We start from the raw sequence: 20526 nt of genomic DNA, 5'->3' as shown, positions 1-20526 counted from the left end.
GTCGCTACGCACAAACAACAAACAAACAAACTTTCCGACCGGGCGGCAAAATGGCAACTGACAAGTGAGAAGAGTATCGCCAGTTGCCAACCACAGAGATGTGGAGAGCGAAAAAGAGAGCAAAACAAACCGAAGGGGTTGTTTAAGAGTTCGTCATTTTGGCACTGCTCATGCGCCACACGTTTGTGCGCTTTTCAACTCGTTGGCATTTCCACATGACACCACCACCATCGCCGCAATCCCCCTTCCATCCTTCCACCCACAAGAACCAACCCCATGACGCAACTGCCACCAGACGACGACTGCCGCAATTTGACACATTCATAGCTTTATTGAGATATACAAACGCACGCACACGTAGATTGGAAGTTGGGGAGCGGGTTATCTCTGCTGTAGATCCCAAGGACTTGATGATGACTCTGGGGAAATAGACCGTTAAGACACAGATGTGAGCTGTTTCTAGTGCCAGGCAAAACAAAAACACACACAGCTATCTATAGTTAATACGATACAATATAATATGTATAGATATATACAGTTACTTAAGCCTAAGCTAGGTTCTAAAATGTGAAGAACAATCTTGCAAAGACAAGCTTGCACATGCAATAAACAAAATTAGTTGTTTTTTTTTAAAGGAACTAATCGAAACATTTTGCTCTGAACACAAAGCGGACAAAAAACAATGTGAATTCTGCGGCAACGCTTAAAATACGTTTTACATTCACTAAGAAAAAACAAATCGAGCAAAAAGACATCGTATTTATATGGCTAAATACCCATACATACAGATATATCAAGTACTTTGTTAATAATGAGTACACATAGATGAAAGACTCTCATTAATTTGCATACAGTTGTTTAATTAAGGATCTATTTAATCTGCAGCTAGACATTGCCTTTTCTTTTTTTTTGTTAACAATATTTACAATTCCGACAGGGCCTTAATCTCGTCTTAAAAAAAAATCGCTTGGTTGCTTACAACATGATATACATACATATTTATATATGAACATAAATACATATACCGTATATATATATAAACTATCATTTATTATATAATATAGATATTTTTTTAGCGTTCTTTCTTTACCTAATTCTTTCGCCTGATAAACGCGTGTTGCTATTTTGCATTTTATGTTTTTTTTTGTTGGTTTTCTTTTGCGTAAATATCTCATATTAAAAATGTTTCCTTTTCGTTTAAACATAAAGAAAGTCGAGGAAGAATCTGAACGATAACACTTGCTGTTGCCTTATAAAACATAAACATTACAACAAACTTGATTATTAATGCTATACTCCTATATAACTGTCTCTTCTTTCGCACATAGATTCGTCTAACCCTCAACCATGCGCTCCATGCCCAAATCACACTGTTCGATGACCAGGCGAGCGATGCGTTTAATCTCACAATAGGGACTCTCGTGCTCGATCAGCTCGGTTAGTATCTGGATGCCATTCTCCTGTTCCACCAGCTGACAGTATTTATCTGGATAGACCTGCATCAAAATAAAAATGAATTAAATATCGAAATCGTAAATTTCGAATACTTCATCTTACCTGGGTGAGATTGGCTAACGCCCAAACGGCCCAATGCTGGCACTGTGGTGTCTCGTAGCAGCGCACCAAACTCAGTATGGGCTCAAAGCTGCGATAGTTGATGTTCCGTTCGCTCTTGATGTTCCAGCGCTCAATGGCGGCCACCATACGTTCCAGGACGTGTTGTCTTGTTGGCGTCTTAATGGTCCACGCATCGGCGCCATCGGAGGCAATGTGTGCCAGCACTCCAGCCGCATTGTAGCTGACCTGGAAGCGCAGATGGTTAGCATTGTCATTGGCTAGTCTTCCACCTCGGTGACCCACCTCGATGCCATCGCTCAATGAGTCTAGCAGACGCGCAAAGACCTCAATAAACTCCTGCGTCATCAGTTTGGGTCGCAACCACTTCACCTCGGCGACATTACCCAGCAGTCCCATCATGTTCCGCAAGAGCTCGTCACGATCGGGAAATGTCTATCAAATTATAAATTATGATTGTAGTTAAAAAAATAAACGAGTGCAAATTACATTTGCGATGTTTGCTCACATTTAAACACTTAAGGAAATACTCCATGCCGCGTCCATCCAGAAATCTCTTACAATTAATAGCAGTCTCATCAGTTACATTCCACATGGTCGACCACGCCACCTCCATCACATCGTCGAAAACTGAGCGCGTCAAACGATCCTTGATCAGTGTCAGCATCGTCTGCCGGAAAAATACAAATAATAACACTCGTTAAACAAATGAAAGGAATATTGCTTTAGTTTTTGGCTACGCTTACGCTGACCACACCCAGCTCGCCGAGAAAGAGCTTTTGTCTGCCGTCCACCTGGCAGGCCAATGTGTTGAGCAGATAGATGGCAATGCGTTGCACGAAGCCTTCTTGCTCCGTCTTGGACACGCCATGTAACAGTATCTTAATCAGTCGTTCGTACTCAAAGAGCTATAAAATATACAAAAAATGAGTTTAGCTTATACAGATTTGTAAACTTTAATTGTGTCCTACCACATCGACTGGCATGTGGAACTGTGTGAGCGTCAGATAACCATTGCGCAGCATGGTGTCGTCCGTCAGATGCATCTCCATACCATTGAGCAGTGTGCGTATGATGTGATTGCGCAGCAGCGTGCCAAACTTGGATCGATCGCGACCTTTTACAATGTAGAACAATGTTGCACTGTAGAGCAAACAAACACAAATTACAATAGTGATCCAATGCAAACATTTTTACTGCACTCACCTGCCCGAGATTTGCATGTGCTTGAATTTCAGGTGACGATCCATGGCACAGAGCACAACATCCAGCGCTGTGTGTATATCCTTGCAGTTCTCAAAGCGAAACAAATGATACAAATCATTGAGCACCTATTCAGGTAAAAATGGAAAGTGAGTCATTAATCATAAGGTTAAGCAAAAGCTTCACTCACTCTGGTCAGCAGAACGGGTCTGTCGTGGTAATAGCGCGCCGCTGTGAGTATTTGCTGCTCATTGGCATCGCCGGCCACCTCCAGAGCAGGTATATCGTGTCGCTTGCACGCCCAATGCGCCGTGTGATACAGCCCAAGGAACTGCAGCGGACGTTGAGTGCGTGACGCCAGCCCAGGGATGTCGGTGGGGCCAAAGTGTTGTTCTGTCTTTGTATTGGCATTGGTCGACTCTTTGGTGGCCACTCCGTTGCCCGCTAAATTCGTGCCTGAGATATCCAGATGCGTTAAATGCCGCAGATTATCCATCAGCATTTCCAGCGTCTGATCGGGCAGATCGTAGGTACCGTGGCCATTGCCCGAACTCGATATGGATATGTCGAGGGTGCAGAGACGTCGCAGACAGCAAATCGCATGCAACTGATTGGCAATGGGCCACACATTGAACAGTATGAGCGTGTGCAGGTTGGGCAACATAACGAGCGCCTCCAAACTGAAATTGGCCAGCACGCAGGAGGTGAGATCCAAATGGCTCAGGTCCTGCAGATGGGCAAATTGCAGACGATGATGCATGACCACGCCATTGAGCACAAGGCGACGCAAGTGCGGGCAGGTGAGTTGAAAGTCCACCGGCTCCTTTTCATTGGGTTCCGCATTCTGCAGCAGATGCGAGCTGATGCCCAGCTCTAAAGAGCGTAAGCTATCGCCATAGTGTGCGAGCAGGTGATGTGAATGTACGGTGATCTTATCGCAATACCACATGGACAACGCAAACAGTTTATGACGCATCAACGTCTCCAAACCTGCAAACCAAACACAAAGAATTAATAAAAGATATTATGAAATAAAGAGTGGGGAGAGTGTAGATGACTCACCAACGATGCTTAGTGTACTATAGCGCAGATTCACAATCTTGAGGGAAGTGCGACCTGTGTCGTTAAACAGGTGTATAACCCGATCGTCAAGTGGCCTGTGGAAGCGTTGATAGTTTTCCAGAAATGCATCGCATATCTCATTGGTCAGCACAATGCCCGTGTTCAATGTGCGTTGTCCACTCTCGTTGCAGCTACTGATAATGTCCAAATTGTTGCACAGCTTCTGATAGGCAATCTCCTTCAACGTTAGCGGCTCCTCGTCCAATGACCCATCCTCCATTAGCCGCACCTTGCAGCTCATCGTGGGCTTGACTTCCTCAATGGTTCTCGAATCTATGGCTTAAATGCTGCTCCACAATAATTGCTTGACTCTTACTGCTGTAAAAAAGTAAAACTGGAATTTATGAATTATACGAATCAAACAATTATGTACATCACGATGTCTTTTTTGTATTCGAGACTGGGACTTAATACTCTGTTTCACTTGTCAATTGATTATTTTGTGTGGCTTGTTATCGATAACATCAATAAGCCGTGTACTGCGATCTCACAGGATGTGAAGGACTGCCAACTTACGGCATGCGTCATGTAAACTATGTCTATAATATAATTTTGGTATCAATATTGATATATGTCATCAAACGTTGCGATAAAGCCAGATAAGATTAAAAGCAATATCAGTTACTGTGAATGCATTCTCAGGATCCAAAGGATCGCACAGTTGTAAATCAATATTTACACAAACATATACAAAATGCTGATCTTATCACACTTTTATAGTTTTGGTTGGCATTAAAGTGCTGAAGTCATTCCACGCGCGATTGTAACATGATTGTTGTTTTTTAAGGGTGCCGCTAGACACACACTTATTACGTAATAAGTGGAAACAGACATCTGTGAGTGACGCACTGTTAAGGACAAAATATCTGGTTGACACTGGACCCGTTCACATCAATACAATAACAATAACAGCAACAAGAGCATTGCCCACGCACTACACTACACTGTAAGCTGTCAAAGCCAAATCAAATGCAAATTTCAACAGAATGTAAACGGAAGCACAGATCTGACGTCTTGCTGGAGATTCGCATACATATCCAAATCTCTAAGCACACACACACGCATAATGCAAACAACTACAAGTTGCTGTCTGTGAGCATTAGTGCGAGGGGGAAGGAAGTGCCCAGCGTGTGTGCGTGTGCGACAGACAGACAGTCTGCGCTTATCAAGGCAAGGCCAGCCAGAAATGAAATTCGACGTTGTCGCTGGCTGGCAAACATCAATCAGCCATCAGCTGTGTGCTGGCAGAGCTGAGAACCGAGCAAGCAGAATAACAAGTGTAAAACGTTCCAATATTTTAGTATAAACAAATGCAAAAAACAAAAACAAGGATTTGCGTTTTTTTACGTGTGTACCTTTTTCCGTTTATTTTCTGTATTTTTTTTTTAGAACAGCTCGCGAGTCACTGTCGCTTAAATGCGACCAGTCGTCGCTGTCGTCGATGATTGTTGCTGCTGCTACTTGGCAATGTCTTTGTCACAAATTGTTTTCAGTTGGCTGAAAATTTATTTATTTGGGGGCGCAACACCGTTTGGAACGCGTTAACATTCCATGTGCGCCACACAAACACAATTTTTTTGTTTTTCGTCCAGCAATCACTTTATTATTCACTTTTAGGCATCATATTTTCTATTTTCTTTCTCATGTGCTTCTTCTTTCACTGTGCTAACGCAAATTCAACTCTGTTATTGACATCTGTTAAGTAACAGAGTATATTTTTTCTGCTTTACATGGTATTTTTGGTACTGCCAACTGACTCTACAAAATTATCAATAAATCACTATATTCGGAATCTCGATAATTTGCTGTCGTTTTAGAAAAATCGAAAATGTAATTTCAAAAGAAGATGTAATATATAAAGAACAAGTTGCATTTATTGGAAATCATATTTTATTGTAAGTTTTGAAGCGCTGAAATGAATAAAATGTACATTTTGTTAGTTGTGTTATTTGTATGCGACAGAAACAAATTTCGACCGTGCTGCAAAATTGATCACATGCACATCGCTTACTTAATTTATACAGAATTGGCGACAAATTGCTTATCTTGTGGGATTGTTGTTAAACTCTAAATCACTCGAATAATCAATTGGCCATTCTAGCGCATTATTATTATTTTATGTAATAGATACTGTGTGTGCTCTCTGCTCTTCTCAATCCATAGATTCTGTTCAAATATACAATCTCCTTGGCATTGTGGCTGCTTGTGACGTGACATCGCTCGGCGCCAAACGTATAATAAATAATTCATTGTTCGTTTTTAAGTTCTAAGTAAAAAAGGCTGTTGTTGCCAGATAAAGGTCCAGGTTCGTAAGCCTAATAAAGATACAATCGAATTTATTATCCTCTCGCTTCCCTCCGTTCTGACCTCTGTCCATCCATTTAACCCGAGAGATCGCCCTGATCGAAGAGCGCTTGGTCATAAAGCTCAGCGACAACGCGACGTCCACCAAAGAAACGACCATGCAGCGCCTCCTTGCCACGATTCGCCTCGACTCCCGCTGAGAATTCTACAAAGATTTTCACTATAATCTCGGCTTCGTCATCGTCCTCGTTTTCCGTTTGTTTTTCGTTGAATATAATCACGCGGCTAACGGTACCAAATTTGCTGCATTCTTCCTGAATCTCCTCCTGCAGCGTCTCGTCCACATCGTCGGGTCCGACCATATTCCTTAAGATGATGACACGCGAATCCTGTGGACGCATTAGCCGCTGCATCACCAGCTGGCGTGCACTCTGACCTTTAATGGACATGTTCTCTTGTTGCTGCAGCGTCTGCACATCGCCCTCATCCATCAGCTTCTTCTGGAGTTCCTCCTGCTGTTTTTCCTGTGCCTTCTTAATGTTCTCCGATAAATTCGCTGCCGTGGCAGCTGCATTATTCGCTGCTGCAGATAAGGCGGCTGGTGCTCCACCATTGCTGGTCTCTACAACAGTCGTTGGTGGTGCTGCAACAGGAGCTGCTACTTGTGCTGCGGCGGCGGCGGCGGCTAAAGCGACAGTTGGTGGCGTGGCAAGCAGCGCAGGTGGCGGCAGTGTGGGTGCCACACTTTGTAGCGTAGGCAAGCCGGCTGGCACACCCAACAAACTGGGTCCACCCAGACCAGGAGCCTGATAGATGCCAGGTGGCAATAGTGCCGAGGTTGGAGCTGCGGGCACTGCAAGCGCTGGATGCAAAGCAGCTGCTGTAGTCGCTGCCGTGATCACTGGCATGGCATTCACTTTGGCTGCAATGCCAAGACCGGGTGTATTCTGCGCCAGTCCCAAGACTGCATTGCTGGCGACCGCATCCAGCGCTTGAATCTTTGCTGTGGCTGCGGCAGCGGCGACTGCAGCTGCCGTTGGCATCGTTGAATTTGTTGCGGGACAGGACAACACATTCGGTGGCGTAATCGAGCGTCCAACTCTGTGGAATGAAAAGCAAAATGAATCAAACCAGAGAAATTATAACATACCGATTAACTCACCTTAACAATTGACCACCCAAGTCAAAGAGATTCATGCTGGCAATGGCTTCGTCCATGGCCTGTTTGTTGGCATACTCGATGAAGCCGTAACCCTTGTGCGAATGCACCGATGTGCCCTGCGCCAGTTTGCAGTATAGAATGGGTCCAAAGGCCTCAAACACACTCTTGATGTCCTCCTCGGACAAATCGGGATGTATGGACGCAACGTAGATGCGATTGAAGCTCTTGGCCTCCTCCTGCACCTCATCGATGACTTGTTGCGCCTGTGGCATATTACTTGGTCGGCCCACTTTAATATTTCGGCCACCCATGAGCGCACCATTCATTTGCTCCAATGCCAGCTGTGCGCCCTCGGGAATTTCGTACTCGACAAAGGCGAATCCCTTGTGCTTCTGTGTAATGGGATCCCATGACATGTTGATCGATTTGATGGGTCCAAACGGTGTGAAAGCGGCACGTATGGTGTCCTCCTTGAGCTCAAACGAAATGCTGCCCACATAGACTCTGAAAGTAAGGTGAAGGTGAGTTCAAAATGTTTTGTAAAAGCAACTAGAAAATAAGAAAATTTATGGGAACTGCAATCAGATCTTATCAGCTAAGCTGCACACGCAACAACAGCTAGCCTCAGCCACGTCCAGTAACTCGGAAACCATGGCAAGGATGTGTCGTCGTTCACTTTTGTATATAGTGTTATGCATCATTAAAGCAGTGATTTAAAGTGTTCGGGTTCTGCTCCTACCCGATAAGAACTCAACTTTACCTGCACATAAGAGCCAAGGCCTGTTGTCGCTGCACCTGGGTACGTTGGGTGGCCAACTGTTGCTGCTGGTGGGCCAGCGTTTGCTTCATTAGCACCATTTTGATGCTCTGCTCCATGGCATATTTCTTGGCCTTGCTGACCAGATCATGCTGCTCGGACGTCAGCTTGGGCAGTGCACCACCCAGGAGTCCCAATAGGGCGGAACGTGTGCCAGGTCCAAATTTCACATCGCCCGTCTGTTTCAGATCATACAGTGGCTGCGAAAGGTAGGGAATTTTCGAATCCGCTGACTTGCCTAGAATTTGGGAAGACAGATTAGTGCATCTCATATGAAGAAATATCGGGGAACAATTTGGTGGTGTGATGGGGTCTCATCATCAGAAAAACGGATCACAGCACAGCCGATGATCGTTTAAGCAAATTTTCTAGGTTGAATACGACTTGTTTTCTTTTTAGTTTTTTTGGTTTGAGTTTCATTTGCATTTGCATGTTCATGTTTTATGTCCACTCCAAAGGCAACTCGTGGCAACAAATTGTAGTGCCAAAGCATTGTTGCCACACTTCATACAGGAGATGAAGCGTAGAGGACAACACTTGGGCAAGGCCAATAGCAAAATGACCTTAAAGTCGCTTCAGAGTGTGCCTTCGAAGTGACACAAACAGATAGAAAACCGTTGCTCTGGAAGAAAGATAAAGACAAAAAGGAAAAAATAGAAAAAAAAAGAAGAACAAATCATTAATCAGAAAAACACAGTTTTGCTGGCCGTCGAAGACATATAGAATAAGTACACGTATGGTAACTTTATCTGTGCGTGTGTTCCGGAGAAGATCTGGAACTCTGCTGGCAACTTAGATTGCTGGAGATTCAGTCACCGAGAGATATTTTGGATAATCGACAGGCTACAAACACAATTGACAACACAATGACAATTAAAAAGCTATATCGATGTGGTTTACTCGCAAATCTCGTTTACTTTCTGCATCTTTAGCTGCGCGATTTTGATTTGTTCTTGGTATACGATTGGATTTTGAAGAATTATTTTCTTATATAGTACAAAGTAAATAAGGTTTTTGGACTCTGACACTGCAAGGCATTTGAGAAGCTGGAAAATGCAAGAATAAAAAAAGAAAGCACCCATAAAATAAATCATAAATATTCCTATTATATGATGGATTTGGTTTTTTTGTTTGGTTAAGATAAGATTTGAAATACGTATTTTGTGCTAATAAGTAAATAGTAGTTAAAAATAGTACGACTGTGTGTGTGTGTGCATGTTTATGTGTAAATGTATTCGTGTGTGGATTTTTTGTAAGGAGATAAAATGCAGTTAACGCGTATTTTTCAATCGAAATCTCAGACATATATATATATAATATAATATATAGTATAAAGCTCTCTTCCAACGGCAACATCCAGTCGGCAAATCGTCGCCGCACAAATCGAAACCAAAGTAGAAAATTACCAACGAGAACTGTGCACACTGACGACGATTCTCCCAAAAGTTCCCACATTTAAAATTAACTCAAATATCTATTCGAATGTGAGATGCTAATGATAATAATGATGGCTGGGAGGCAGCAGGAAGTCTACGATGTGCACAGTTCTCCCAGTGTGTAAAATGTATTTTTGTTGTTGTAATTTTTTTTTTTTTTGTAAAAATAGAAATTATAAGCGACCTTAGATGTGCGTTTTTCGATACGGTTTTCCATGAGTTGAGGGGGCGTGGTATATTGACTTGAAGGGTCACACATTACATTTGCTCAGTGATAAAAAAGAGAAAAATAAAAAGAAAACAAGACGCTGAAACGATAATAAGAGCAACAATATGTTTTAAGTTTGGTTAAGTTTTTCCGCCGTACCTTAATCTTGTTCATGTAGTGTGTGTATTTTTCTTTGGCTTTTAATTTTCTTTTTCTCAAATATAAATCTACTCTAAATTTATGTATTATAATTGCAGTTTTCTGTTGACTACTTTTGGATATCAAACTGCAGCATGATATTGTTTAGTATTATGCTATAAAATATTGTTCTATCAGACAACAGTTCGGACCACATATGATTCGAGCAGTAGTTATGTGTTTTACTTTTTGGATGACAATCATTATAAATATATCTCAGGCACTGTGTCATGGACAGTCCAAGGCATTTTGGCGCAGCACACTATGAAGACGGTGACCCAATCTCTAGGAGGTTTTCGGAGAATCGCGACGACGTTGCAATCGGCAATATTTGTTAGAAGCGATCTTAGATTTGTTGCTTTGGTAGTAGTAGTAGTAGTAGTTTGGTAGTTGTAATAGTTAACTCTAAGTTGGGCATCTCTTGATCTCTACCAAGTCGTTTTTGGGCGGAACAAACATATATAGTATATATATTGAAAAAAAAGAAAGACTCTTACAAAAAAAGAATATAAAAAAGAGAGATATAGAAGAAAGAGAGAGAGAAGAGAGAGAATAGTTATATGCTTTTTTTTTTTGATTAGTTCGTTGAATTGCGTTTCGTTTCAGTGTTGGATGCGGCGAGGATTCACAGATACTGATTCATTGATATTGATTGATATATTCATATTGGATACATACACTCTGGCTGTGTAGGGACCCTAATTTACAGCTACCACATAATTAATGGATATAGGTGTGCATTACGTTTTAATTGTACTGCCAATGACAGATTGTGATCTCATGTTTTTTTTCTTTAATATGATTATAAGATATAGTATAGTTTAGTTATTCATTTTGGTTTTGTTGGTAATTTGTGTATCGCACTCGTTTCGTTTATATTTTACATTAATGACGATAGATTCGATTTATTTTTTATGGTTTTATGGAACACTTGAGTCGATTCGAGTGGGAGTCGAGTCGCAATTAGTTTTGGGGATCTCTGACTTGATACTTGTTCGATTTCGATATTGTTTCGTTATTGTTTGACTCTCACCTCACCTCTCACTTGAGATCATCGTGCGATTATGAAGTCTGCAATTACTTAAGCAGAACAAAAAGAAAAACCGATTATTTAATAGCGTCTGTGCTGGCCCTTAAAAAATGCAACGAAGTAGAAGTAGTAGAAAATATATATAGTAGAGAGAGAGAGAGATGTGTATGCAATGTTTTATGTTTTAGAGAGAATTCAATATTTGTATTTGTATTTATATCAATAAAAAAAAATACAAAACAAAACAATTGAATACGATAATGAGAATAATAATGATATATTTGTATATATATATATATTTTCCTTTTTGTTTGATTTGTTGTTGCCTTGCGTTTCATTAACCTACATACATATCTTTTATTTTTGTTTTTTTATATTCGATTCTTAAATGAACTTACATATATATAAATATATACTTGACACATACATACAAAATGTACATATACTTATGCAAATATATTGTGCATAAACAATTTTCTTTTGTTTTTGCCAATCAAACAAAACACTTACCCGAGTCTGATCGCGATCTCTTCGTGACCGGCATATCGCTAATATCACGCTGATCATCCGAACGTGGCGATCTCGAGGCTCTATCGTTGCTGCCCTGCAAGAGCGGAAATGAAAATATGGAGACGAAGGTCACCAGGTTAGTTAGTACGTAGGGCATGGTATGCAAGAGGGCGGGAGGAGGGTGTTGGGCGGGGTATGGATGCGTATAGATACACACGGGTAACAATTCAGCACTCAGTATATAGCACAAGGTTACCATTTCACTGAAATTGCATTAACAACTGGTTACATTTCATGTGTACTATATGCAGCACTTCACCAACTCAGATAAGCGAAAATGGCAGGCAAAGGAAAATGCAAAAAAAAAGTATACGGCACGCGTTTGAGGCTGAGGCGACTACAGCGGCGGCTGTTGAGGCCACGCCAAATGCAAAACACTGCAGCACTCAAAATAAAGAAGGGAATACTTAGTTGCACTTTTTAAAACGTACCATCCTCACTGCTTGTATGAATAACACTTGATTTTTATACTCTTAATGCAGTTATGTTGTTGAAATAAAATGTTGAACTTTTGCGAAAAACTGCTTTGACGTCAAGAAAAATGGATACAAGCCAGTGTGACCGTAAGATAGATTGCAAATGTAACCTAGTATTTAGGTATATACGCCGTCTCTGAAATGGTCACATCGCGTGAAGCGCTACAGTGTTACCATTTTTACATTAGCGATATTGGTATATTTTCTAGTACATTTCGGAATACAGTTTGCGGTCACTTTGAACGTTACATTTCTTAATTGTACTTGCACTTGTTGCAAAAGAATTTTGATTTTAAAATGTAGATCAAAAATGTGGAACGGCGTACTTGTGAATATCATTACCATTGTGAGTTTAAGATTAGATCGCAACAGCTTGTGTAGAAACAAAATGTATTGCTGGATTACGTGACCGGCAGCATAGTGTCAAAACAGCAGATCCATTTGTCATGATTCAGTTCTGCTGCAGGTGAGGGTGATAAAATAAAAACGCGTCTCGATCTATTGGTTGATAACAATAATAAAACTCTTAATTCAGCTGCAAGGTACGTACTTTATATTTTTCAACGGTCTTAATCTTAAAAAAACTACAGACTAACCTAGATATTATTACAATTTTCATTCGCTGTGGCTAATTTTACATTTGGGGGGTTTTTAGTTCTACCACGTCAAAACAAAATCCTCAAATTAAGTACCAAGGCAATTTTTTTTTTTTGGTGACAACACTTAAATGGCGTGGCAGTGTTAGTGAAAAGATATATTTATGCATATAATATATTCATGGATTTGTACATATATTTGTATTTATATACAAAATCAATTACAAATAAAAGGAACTATGTGAACAGTTACGATATTAAACAACGATTTAATTTGTATGTATATTTTTACAATTCATTGTTAACTATTTACAACAGTTCAACCGTTTCTATGAATCACAATTTCTGCCTCTTTTGTGCATTAGGCGATCTCTCATTCATGGATTTATCTGTGTGTACTATATGTGTGTTTATGTGTTAAAGCTAATGTCAGTCAGATGACTTTTTCTTGTAAGTTCCATCAAAAATATTCAATTTAGCCAAACTGCCAATTAAAAACTTTATATAATTTTCCATTAACCGATTCTCAAAAGTAAAACTTACAAGACTAATTCAATGAAACTCAAAAGCTATGTAAAATAAATTAATGAGACCAAACAAATCAAAAGATTGCTAAGTACACTGTTGCATTAAGTATGTATGTGTTGGTGTGTGTGTATGTGTTTTGTCTTTATCTATCTCAGCATGCATTCGTGTGTATTTGTGTAGGTGTATGTATGTGTGTGTTGCTTGAATTCTCCTAGTTCTTTGTATGAGCTTGTTTTTTTTTTTTGGTAAAGCACCTGTTGACAGTTTGCCGAGCCGGGGTGACAGCAGCTTTTTAAAAGCTCGCCTGTCTCCTATCCATGCACGGCATTGACGACGACATTGCATATGTATGTATATGTATTGGCCAGAATCGTCTTAGGACATGAGATCATCATCCATATTATGTATTAAAATCTTCTTGTCCTCCTTGACACACGGCTTGCGATCCCTCGCCGCAAATTGTTGTTCTACTAGTTTAGGATCAAAGCAGGGCTGTAAATCAAAATGTTTTGATTAGTTTTATGGTAAATTGTATGGATTAAAGTGCTGGGTAACTCACCGTCTCACAAATATTCATGTTACAGCAATTCTCGATGGTGATCTCACACTGCTCGGTGGCCAGCGGACGATTCGTGAGCGGCGTATCACTCGAGGAATTGTGACGCGCCTGCTTGCGAACCACAAACGTTTTCTTGATGTGCGGCCGCTTCGGTTTGTACATGAGACGCAGTCCGTGCACGATCAATGCGACGAGAGCGAGGCAGGCGACCGTGCCGGACACCAGCACAATAATCACAGTCCCCGTGAAGACGGTCGGGGAGCTGCACAAGCTGGGTCGACTATAAACCGCTATACTTGTGCCATTGCTGTTCATTTCCTCGCAGCTGTAAGATAAAGGCGAAAGAGTATTAGTGATTGGTATGGGAATAAGGTAGAAAGCTTTAGTTTATGCTATATAATTGGGACGATATATTTGTGACCCTAACAACTAATATTTGCTGTGTATAAATTCTTTATATTATATTATCATTAGTGCGAGATTTAAGGTAATTAGACTGAGAATTGTGAAGATCCCAATAAAGTTGAGCACGATCTAATTCCGTAAACTAGTCTGTGGACAATTTGAAGCCTCCTAAGCTTTTACTGTTTGGGTTCTACGTTGACTTTATCAGGACAGTCATATTTGTAGTTATGATATACCTTCAACTACCGCAAACAGTTTTGTATTTAGCTTAGAAAAACATTCTACTGTCTTTTTGATCAGCACTAACTTTGTATATCCTTTAAGAATATTGGTAGTAAACGTAAAGATCAAGATACTTACACATCGTAACAATGGTTGGGTACTGGTGTGTCGGGCTGCTGCTTTAGCAGCTGACAATAGGCGGCACAGGTCTCCGTGTTGTTGAATTCGCATCGTGAACCACTGAAGCTCTCGGTACACTCGCAGCTCAGGTCGCTATTATCCTTGTCCACGACGCAGTGACCGTTGTTGAGGCAATAACCATTGCACTTGTAGTATTCGCAGCGATCGCCATAGAAGTTCGTTTGACAGTAGCACTTGGGGAAGCCAAAGTCGGAGATTTCGCAGGTGCCATGCACACAATAGTTGTGGCACTCGGAGATCTCACAACGGGCACCCTTGAAGCCCAAACGACACATGCAGTAATTGTTGTGGGCAAAAAAGGTGCCACCGTTCAGACAATGCTCCTGCTGCAGTTTATCCATCTGTTCGGAGATTTGACTGCGTGTTGCATTCAGAGTTTTGTCCAGACGCTGCTTGATCTTCTTAACGACACCGTTACAACTATCATCCTTTTGCAGACGCTGATAGAAATCCGTGCGCGCCACAATGCCATAAATATCTTCCTTCCAGGTGGCCAATCGCTTGACGGCCGCTTGAGGTTGTTCTAGCACTTCATCGGGACTCTGTGTGGCATTCGATGTGGGTAGCGTATCGTAGCTTGGCTTGGGATAACTCCAAACCGCTCTGTCAGTACGATCTGTCCAGTAGATGGTATCACTGGTGATGGCCAACTGCAGTGGTTCCTGATGCTTATCCTGAACGACCAGCTTACGATCACTGCCATCCAGTTTAGAGCTCTCCACGGCAAAGAAGATGCCATTCTTATCATCGATCCAGTAGAGACGATCCGTTACTTGATCCACCGCAATACCGCGTGGCATATCAATATCGTCCTGAATTAGCGTTTCACGATTCTTGCCATCCAATCCAATGCGCTCCACGCTCGCATGACCGATCTTGCAGTTGGTCCAGTACAGTTTCCGACGACAGATGTCGACAGCAACGCCATCCGGTCGTCCGCCTTCCACATGCAGATCGACGAGTACCTTGGGCGGCTCCTTGGCAAGCGTATCGATGCTGGCAAACAAGATCTGGGCCTTGTGCATGTCCGCCCAGTAGAGATTACGATTGAGGGGATCAAAGGCCAGTCCGGCTACCGATTCGTTGCCCGTTCGCTGCACCGCCTGCTCCACAATTGCAGAACTGGCTGTGGCATCGTGACGTAGCGAGAAGATGCTGCCATTTTGATGTTTCTTGTCGTTGAAGTAGATCAATTCCTCGGATTCATCGAAGGTCAGTGCGGAGAGTTCTTCGTATTCGTGCGCTGCCGAGGCAATTATCTGCATTTGCTTGTCCAGGAACAGGATTTTGCTGCGCAGTGTAACCGCAAATTCTGCAACAACAAAAAATATGCAATCGTTGCATTAGTCGGCAATAGTGATAACTTGGACATAGTATCGATAAGATATGAGCAAATGTTAGCTTTAAACAATTGAGAACATACAGAAGAGAGAATGCGAATTGGAAAATTAAGTTCAATCAGCGTTCAGTCAATTGAGTTACTTCGCTAACCATTCCAATGAACGTGTCGTGTGCAAATCACCAAAATCATCTCGTATTTCTTTTAAAATGCTCGCAATTTGCCAATATTATGTGTTATACTATATTTATGGCGGCGCCATCGGAATTTAGAGAATATAAATTTCATTTCATTCAATTACGCGTCAGTTGGATTTTTATTAGTACGTAATCAATAAATTAATGACGTTCTATATAGGGACAATCAGTTGCACAACTTTCGGAATCTAGAGAGTCTAGCTGGGCTGATAAGATAGGTGTGAACTCGGGTTTAAAATAAAATTCCCGTTTCGTGGAAAAACAAAATATTTACATAGGTCAAGAGTTAAGATTTTATTTGACTAAGAGGGGAGGGAAACACTTTATTGGGAGCAGGTAAAAATATTTCAGGGCTTGAAAATGTAAAGAAGATAGAAAGGTTTATTGGGTTATAGTCGATTAAAATCTAGAGAAAACTGTAGAGGAAATTTTTAGTTCCCTGTGCAACAAATCAACAAAGATAACACAAGAATATTAGGGAAAAATTACATGACAATTTAAGGTAAACGCTTTTGTGTCGTGAAAAGTCTTAAACCACAAATTGAGAAGCCTTAATGATAATAATAATTCAAACGAAGGAACGTTCCTCCTGTAATTCACCGTGTTTTCGGAGAATATCTTTAAACCGTACGTATTAGAACGCCTTAAAATATTAATGGAATGAATGTATATCCCCCATCGAATACGAGTCTTACCTGATTGTAATCGAATCAAATAAAATCAGTTAAAATATCCGAACCGGTTGCCAAAAGGGGCGTCTAATTTTGGCCAAAAATACGAATACACGTATGGCAAGCAGCTGTTAATTTGGCACTTAATGGAATTCATTATGATTAAACAAAATAAAGCAATCAGAATCCCTGGCATGCGCGGAAATTGTAGTTGAACTACCTGGCGGAACAACAGGTGACCCGACGCCAGAGCAGTTCCGTAAACGCTGTAGAACCCAAGGCTGAAACGTGGCTTTCACTTTTCCCCCACAAACATCACGACAATTGGCGACAATCATTATTGATTACATTTTTAAAAATGAAAAAAACTATAATTAATGAATTGTTCAATTTCGGCCATTGGCCCTATGCTAGAGTCCAAAACTTTGTGGGTCACTGTCGTTCGCAAAGTATCGAATCGCGTGGCCAACTTGCCGGGCAGGTAAGCTTTGCAATTCAAAAACCAGAAAGAAAGCTAGCGTCGAATGTGATCGACTGTGAGATACCTATTATATCAAGAATAAACATGATATAAGTTTAAAAAAAATTATGTTTTTTTAATACTTTCTGAACTATCAAAATATACTCCAAGATATACAGATAATTGGAGTCGCTGACAGATTTTTAACTGATACATATAGATAGCCAATCACCTCTAAGTACTAACATTTCAGATATTTAATAGATGCGAATGAAAGATCGTGCTTTAAATGAAGTTTTTTTTAAAATAGTAAAATAACTTCATTTAAAGCACGCAAAAAATAAGCTTGCTATGATCTGTTATATTTTCTGTCATCATGCATTATACCCTTGCACTCAATAAATACTGGGTATAAAAATAGTAAAAACCTACAAACACATTCATAGAGCCATGCAGATACATGCATATAGATATGGGAATTCATTAGTTTCTATGTTTGTTTGTTTTTATGGCTGAGGCTAATTGTTTATTGTAAAAACAACGAAAACAAGACAAAAAACGTAATATTGGCGAACCTTTCGAACGCTCAGAGGCCTGGTGAGGGTCTTGAGCTGAGCTATATGCTATTTAACCTTCGCACTCGGGGCTTGAGGTCAACGGATTATCGATGCAGAAACTGTTAAATTGAAAACTATGTGAAGTTCACTCCACTCAAATAAATCAGAACAATAAATTGTGTAATCTATTTAATGGTTTTAAAGTGTTTGCAAAAAAAATTGCTTTTATCATGGCAAACTACGGATTATATTATCAAGAACACAACCAAATGACTCATGAATACTAACAATCACACCTTCTGTTCCTAATTATTATCAATATTCTATATGTTTGACAACTTTCTGATTCATTAACTGGAAAAGTAACATGCAATTAAAATTTTTTGAGAGCAATTTAAGCAAGAGATTAAGATTCGATTTTGAAATTAATTCAATGACATTAACCTTTATAGGCGTTTGATAAGCCCCCAATTGAGCTTGGCTTTGTTTTGAAATTTCGTATAGACCGATCTCTAAGCGGGGGTTCTTTATCAATATATTTTGAAAATGGAATTTGAGTTCTGTTACGATAACATTTTTCAAGTGTAACGTATACGTATTTATGGCTGATAATAAATTGAGCGGTAGATAAGCGTTAATGGCCTTACACAGGATCCTTCTGGAAATCAATAAGTTTCCATTTCCATTTTAAAGGAAGAATTACACTATTAGGGGATTTAAACTTTAGGCTTAATAAATGAATATTTAAGCATGAGTCTCTTTCTTAAAATTCCTCTTCTATTGCAGGTGCAGTGATCTAGTTAATTGGAAACTTGTTTTTCATGTAAGTACACAATGAATTACATAAATTTAGTGCCATAAACTATTAAAATTATTGACGATCAATTTCAGAATGGCAACAGGTGGCTGGAAGTGTAACTGTTACTTCAGAGCGTTCAAACACGTGGACTTGGAAATGGGAATTTCTAATGGGAAATGTCGCGCTGTAACTGGAATCTACAGAAAACGTATCAAATTCCATGGGTTTCGGTACAGTTATAAATAATTCGAAAGCAACAACATATGCACAAGTCAAATGCTAAAAGAGAAAAGAGTATGAGAGAGAAGAGGACGCAGATAAAGAAGAAGTAAACACAAGTGTAAATTTACGCTTTGTCAGCGGAGTTTGGAGTTACTTGAAAATGCAGACGCTGGAGGTAAACAAATTCGCTGCGGGATTTTGGAAAGACGAAACGAATGAAATGAATTTAAGAAAAACAAATCAGCAAAAAAGGAAAAACAAAAGCCGGCTACAAAATTTTGTGGCATACGTGACTATAGAGCTAGCTGGCATGGCGTCAACCTCCCGCCATCGTTAACATGCCGGTTTTTCGCTTTGCACTGTTTGACTGCTCTGTTAGGCTGCATGTGTGGAATTGAAATTGGGGTGAAAGTGCGTGTAAAAACTAATGGCAAGTGCTGGTCACATTGTGCACTTGAACTGGTGGTAAAAACCAAGCAGCGATTTGTATATTACTACAAATAATATATTATGAAATTCCAAAATTGCTAAATTAGAGGTGATAGATAAACGCCATTGACATTGATAACAATGCGAATGCGAGCCTCTTCTAGTTGGCGCATAATGGAAAAGAGTGGAATCGTATAATCAGCTGATAGATAGCCACACGACTCTCACGTAAACACGACACGTTGAACCGCACGACATGGCCAAAAATATTCAGGCACACACGCACACACACATTCATAATTATTTAGCAGTAGAATGTTGTGCGCTTTGCAATAATTAAATGTCAACCGACACAACCGATTACATAAGCAAGCATAAAAAATAAGCAAGTGTCTGCCAAGTCAATTGCATATTCAACATTCCTATTATCACCTTGCAATGTGACCAAGGAACGTTGCCATAGTGGTGGACCACTTTCTAACCATCTTGCTACTTTTCGCACTAATTGTATAATATTACAATACTGATTTAAAGACTTACCCCATCCGATCGGAGATGCATCCAGTGGAATGAATATGTTGGCTACTAGAAATAAGGCTAGTGCTACAAAATGTCGCGATGAATACAAAATCATTTTATTTTTTATTGGCGAATGTTGCACAACGACAAATTAATTGCACAAGGATTTCTATGGCTAAACAAACGACCAATGGCAAAATTTCAATTGCAATTGGAGTTAGAATTGCAGACACGGAGTTGCAGTTTGGACGAGTAGCATGTGGTGGTGTTTAATTCTTACGTGAATATGCACCGAGGGTTCTTGGAGTTAACCGAATCAACAAACCTTACTCCCGAAACGCTAGCCAAGCACTAAAGTAAGGTTCAGTCAAATAAGATAAGAGTGGTTGCAGTTATTTTTAAAAATATACTGCATAGCCAACATGAAAAAAAGGGGCAACTTTTTAAACTGATTGTTTAATGGCGTATCATAAAAGTATCATAAAGATCGAGAACGTATAAAATCTTTTTTAAACCTCAGAATCTAAAATCACTAATGAAAATCTGATTATAAGAAACAAATATTGTACAAAATTCGTGAAGAAATCAAATGTGCATTGTATTTATTCGTTTTCAGTATTTTCCACGAGTGACGCGGTCCTACTGTTGACTATGTAAGGTCTCGGGGCTCATCAAACTGCAAATATTTTTTCACAATAAAAATAAAAAAAAATTTCGTTTT

General features: G+C 40.2%; 3 protein-coding genes and 1 long non-coding RNA gene across 7 annotated transcripts; 1 reads left to right on the top strand and 3 right to left on the bottom strand.

Moving 5' to 3' along the window:
• Positions 1-1041: 1041 nt before the first annotated feature.
• LOC132791156 (protein zer-1 homolog) lies at positions 1042-5682 on the bottom strand. 3 transcript variants are annotated; one of them, XM_060799976.1, is made up of 10 exons: positions 5256-5675; positions 3841-4218; positions 2969-3768; positions 2782-2906; positions 2547-2718; positions 2322-2483; positions 2084-2245; positions 1861-2010; positions 1558-1803; positions 1042-1496 (listed from the first exon to the last, which is right to left on the bottom strand). In XM_060799976.1, the coding sequence occupies exons 2-10, from the start codon at positions 4139-4141 to the stop codon at positions 1335-1337; spliced, it is 2280 nt and encodes a 759-aa protein (XP_060655959.1). In that variant the 5' UTR covers positions 4142-4218; positions 5256-5675; the 3' UTR covers positions 1042-1334. The 3 variants fall into 3 exon arrangements, with proteins under 3 accessions (XP_060655959.1, XP_060655957.1, XP_060655958.1); XM_060799974.1 differs by having other exon boundaries at positions 1558-2010; positions 5256-5682; XM_060799975.1 differs by having other exon boundaries at positions 1558-2010; positions 3841-4215; positions 5256-5682.
• A 90-nt stretch (positions 5683-5772) lies between these two features.
• Positions 5773-12181, bottom strand: LOC132791157 (poly(U)-binding-splicing factor half pint). Of its 2 annotated transcripts, none has more exons than XM_060799978.1 (5): positions 12057-12181; positions 11566-11659; positions 8127-8421; positions 7367-7870; positions 5773-7305 (listed from the first exon to the last, which is right to left on the bottom strand). In XM_060799978.1, the coding sequence occupies exons 1-5, from the start codon at positions 12057-12059 to the stop codon at positions 6282-6284; spliced, it is 1920 nt and encodes a 639-aa protein (XP_060655961.1). In that variant the 5' UTR covers positions 12060-12181; the 3' UTR covers positions 5773-6281. The 2 variants fall into 2 exon arrangements, with proteins under 2 accessions (XP_060655961.1, XP_060655962.1); XM_060799979.1 differs by lacking the exon at positions 12057-12181 and adding an exon at positions 9804-11105 and having other exon boundaries at positions 11566-11657.
• On the top strand, positions 11561-19832 carry LOC132791161 (uncharacterized). The gene is made up of 4 exons (XR_009632875.1): positions 11561-11701; positions 11877-12643; positions 18623-18659; positions 18728-19832. It is a non-coding gene; the product is annotated as an uncharacterized LOC132791161 (long non-coding RNA).
• LOC132791158 (protein cueball) lies at positions 13455-19968 on the bottom strand. Its single transcript, XM_060799980.1, has 4 exons — positions 19827-19968; positions 14550-15924; positions 13785-14109; positions 13455-13717 (listed from the first exon to the last, which is right to left on the bottom strand). Exons 1-4 carry the CDS (start codon positions 19918-19920, stop codon positions 13601-13603), a joined length of 1911 nt encoding a protein of 636 aa, XP_060655963.1. The 5' UTR covers positions 19921-19968; the 3' UTR covers positions 13455-13600.
• Positions 19969-20526: the final 558 nt, after the last annotated feature.

Source organism: Drosophila nasuta, chromosome 3 (assembly GCF_023558535.2).
Source record: "Drosophila nasuta strain 15112-1781.00 chromosome 3, ASM2355853v1, whole genome shotgun sequence".
NCBI lineage: Eukaryota > Metazoa > Arthropoda > Insecta > Diptera > Drosophilidae > Drosophila > Drosophila nasuta.
The sequence above is the reverse complement of the archived record's forward strand: the minus strand, read 5'-3'. Positions and strand labels throughout refer to the sequence as shown.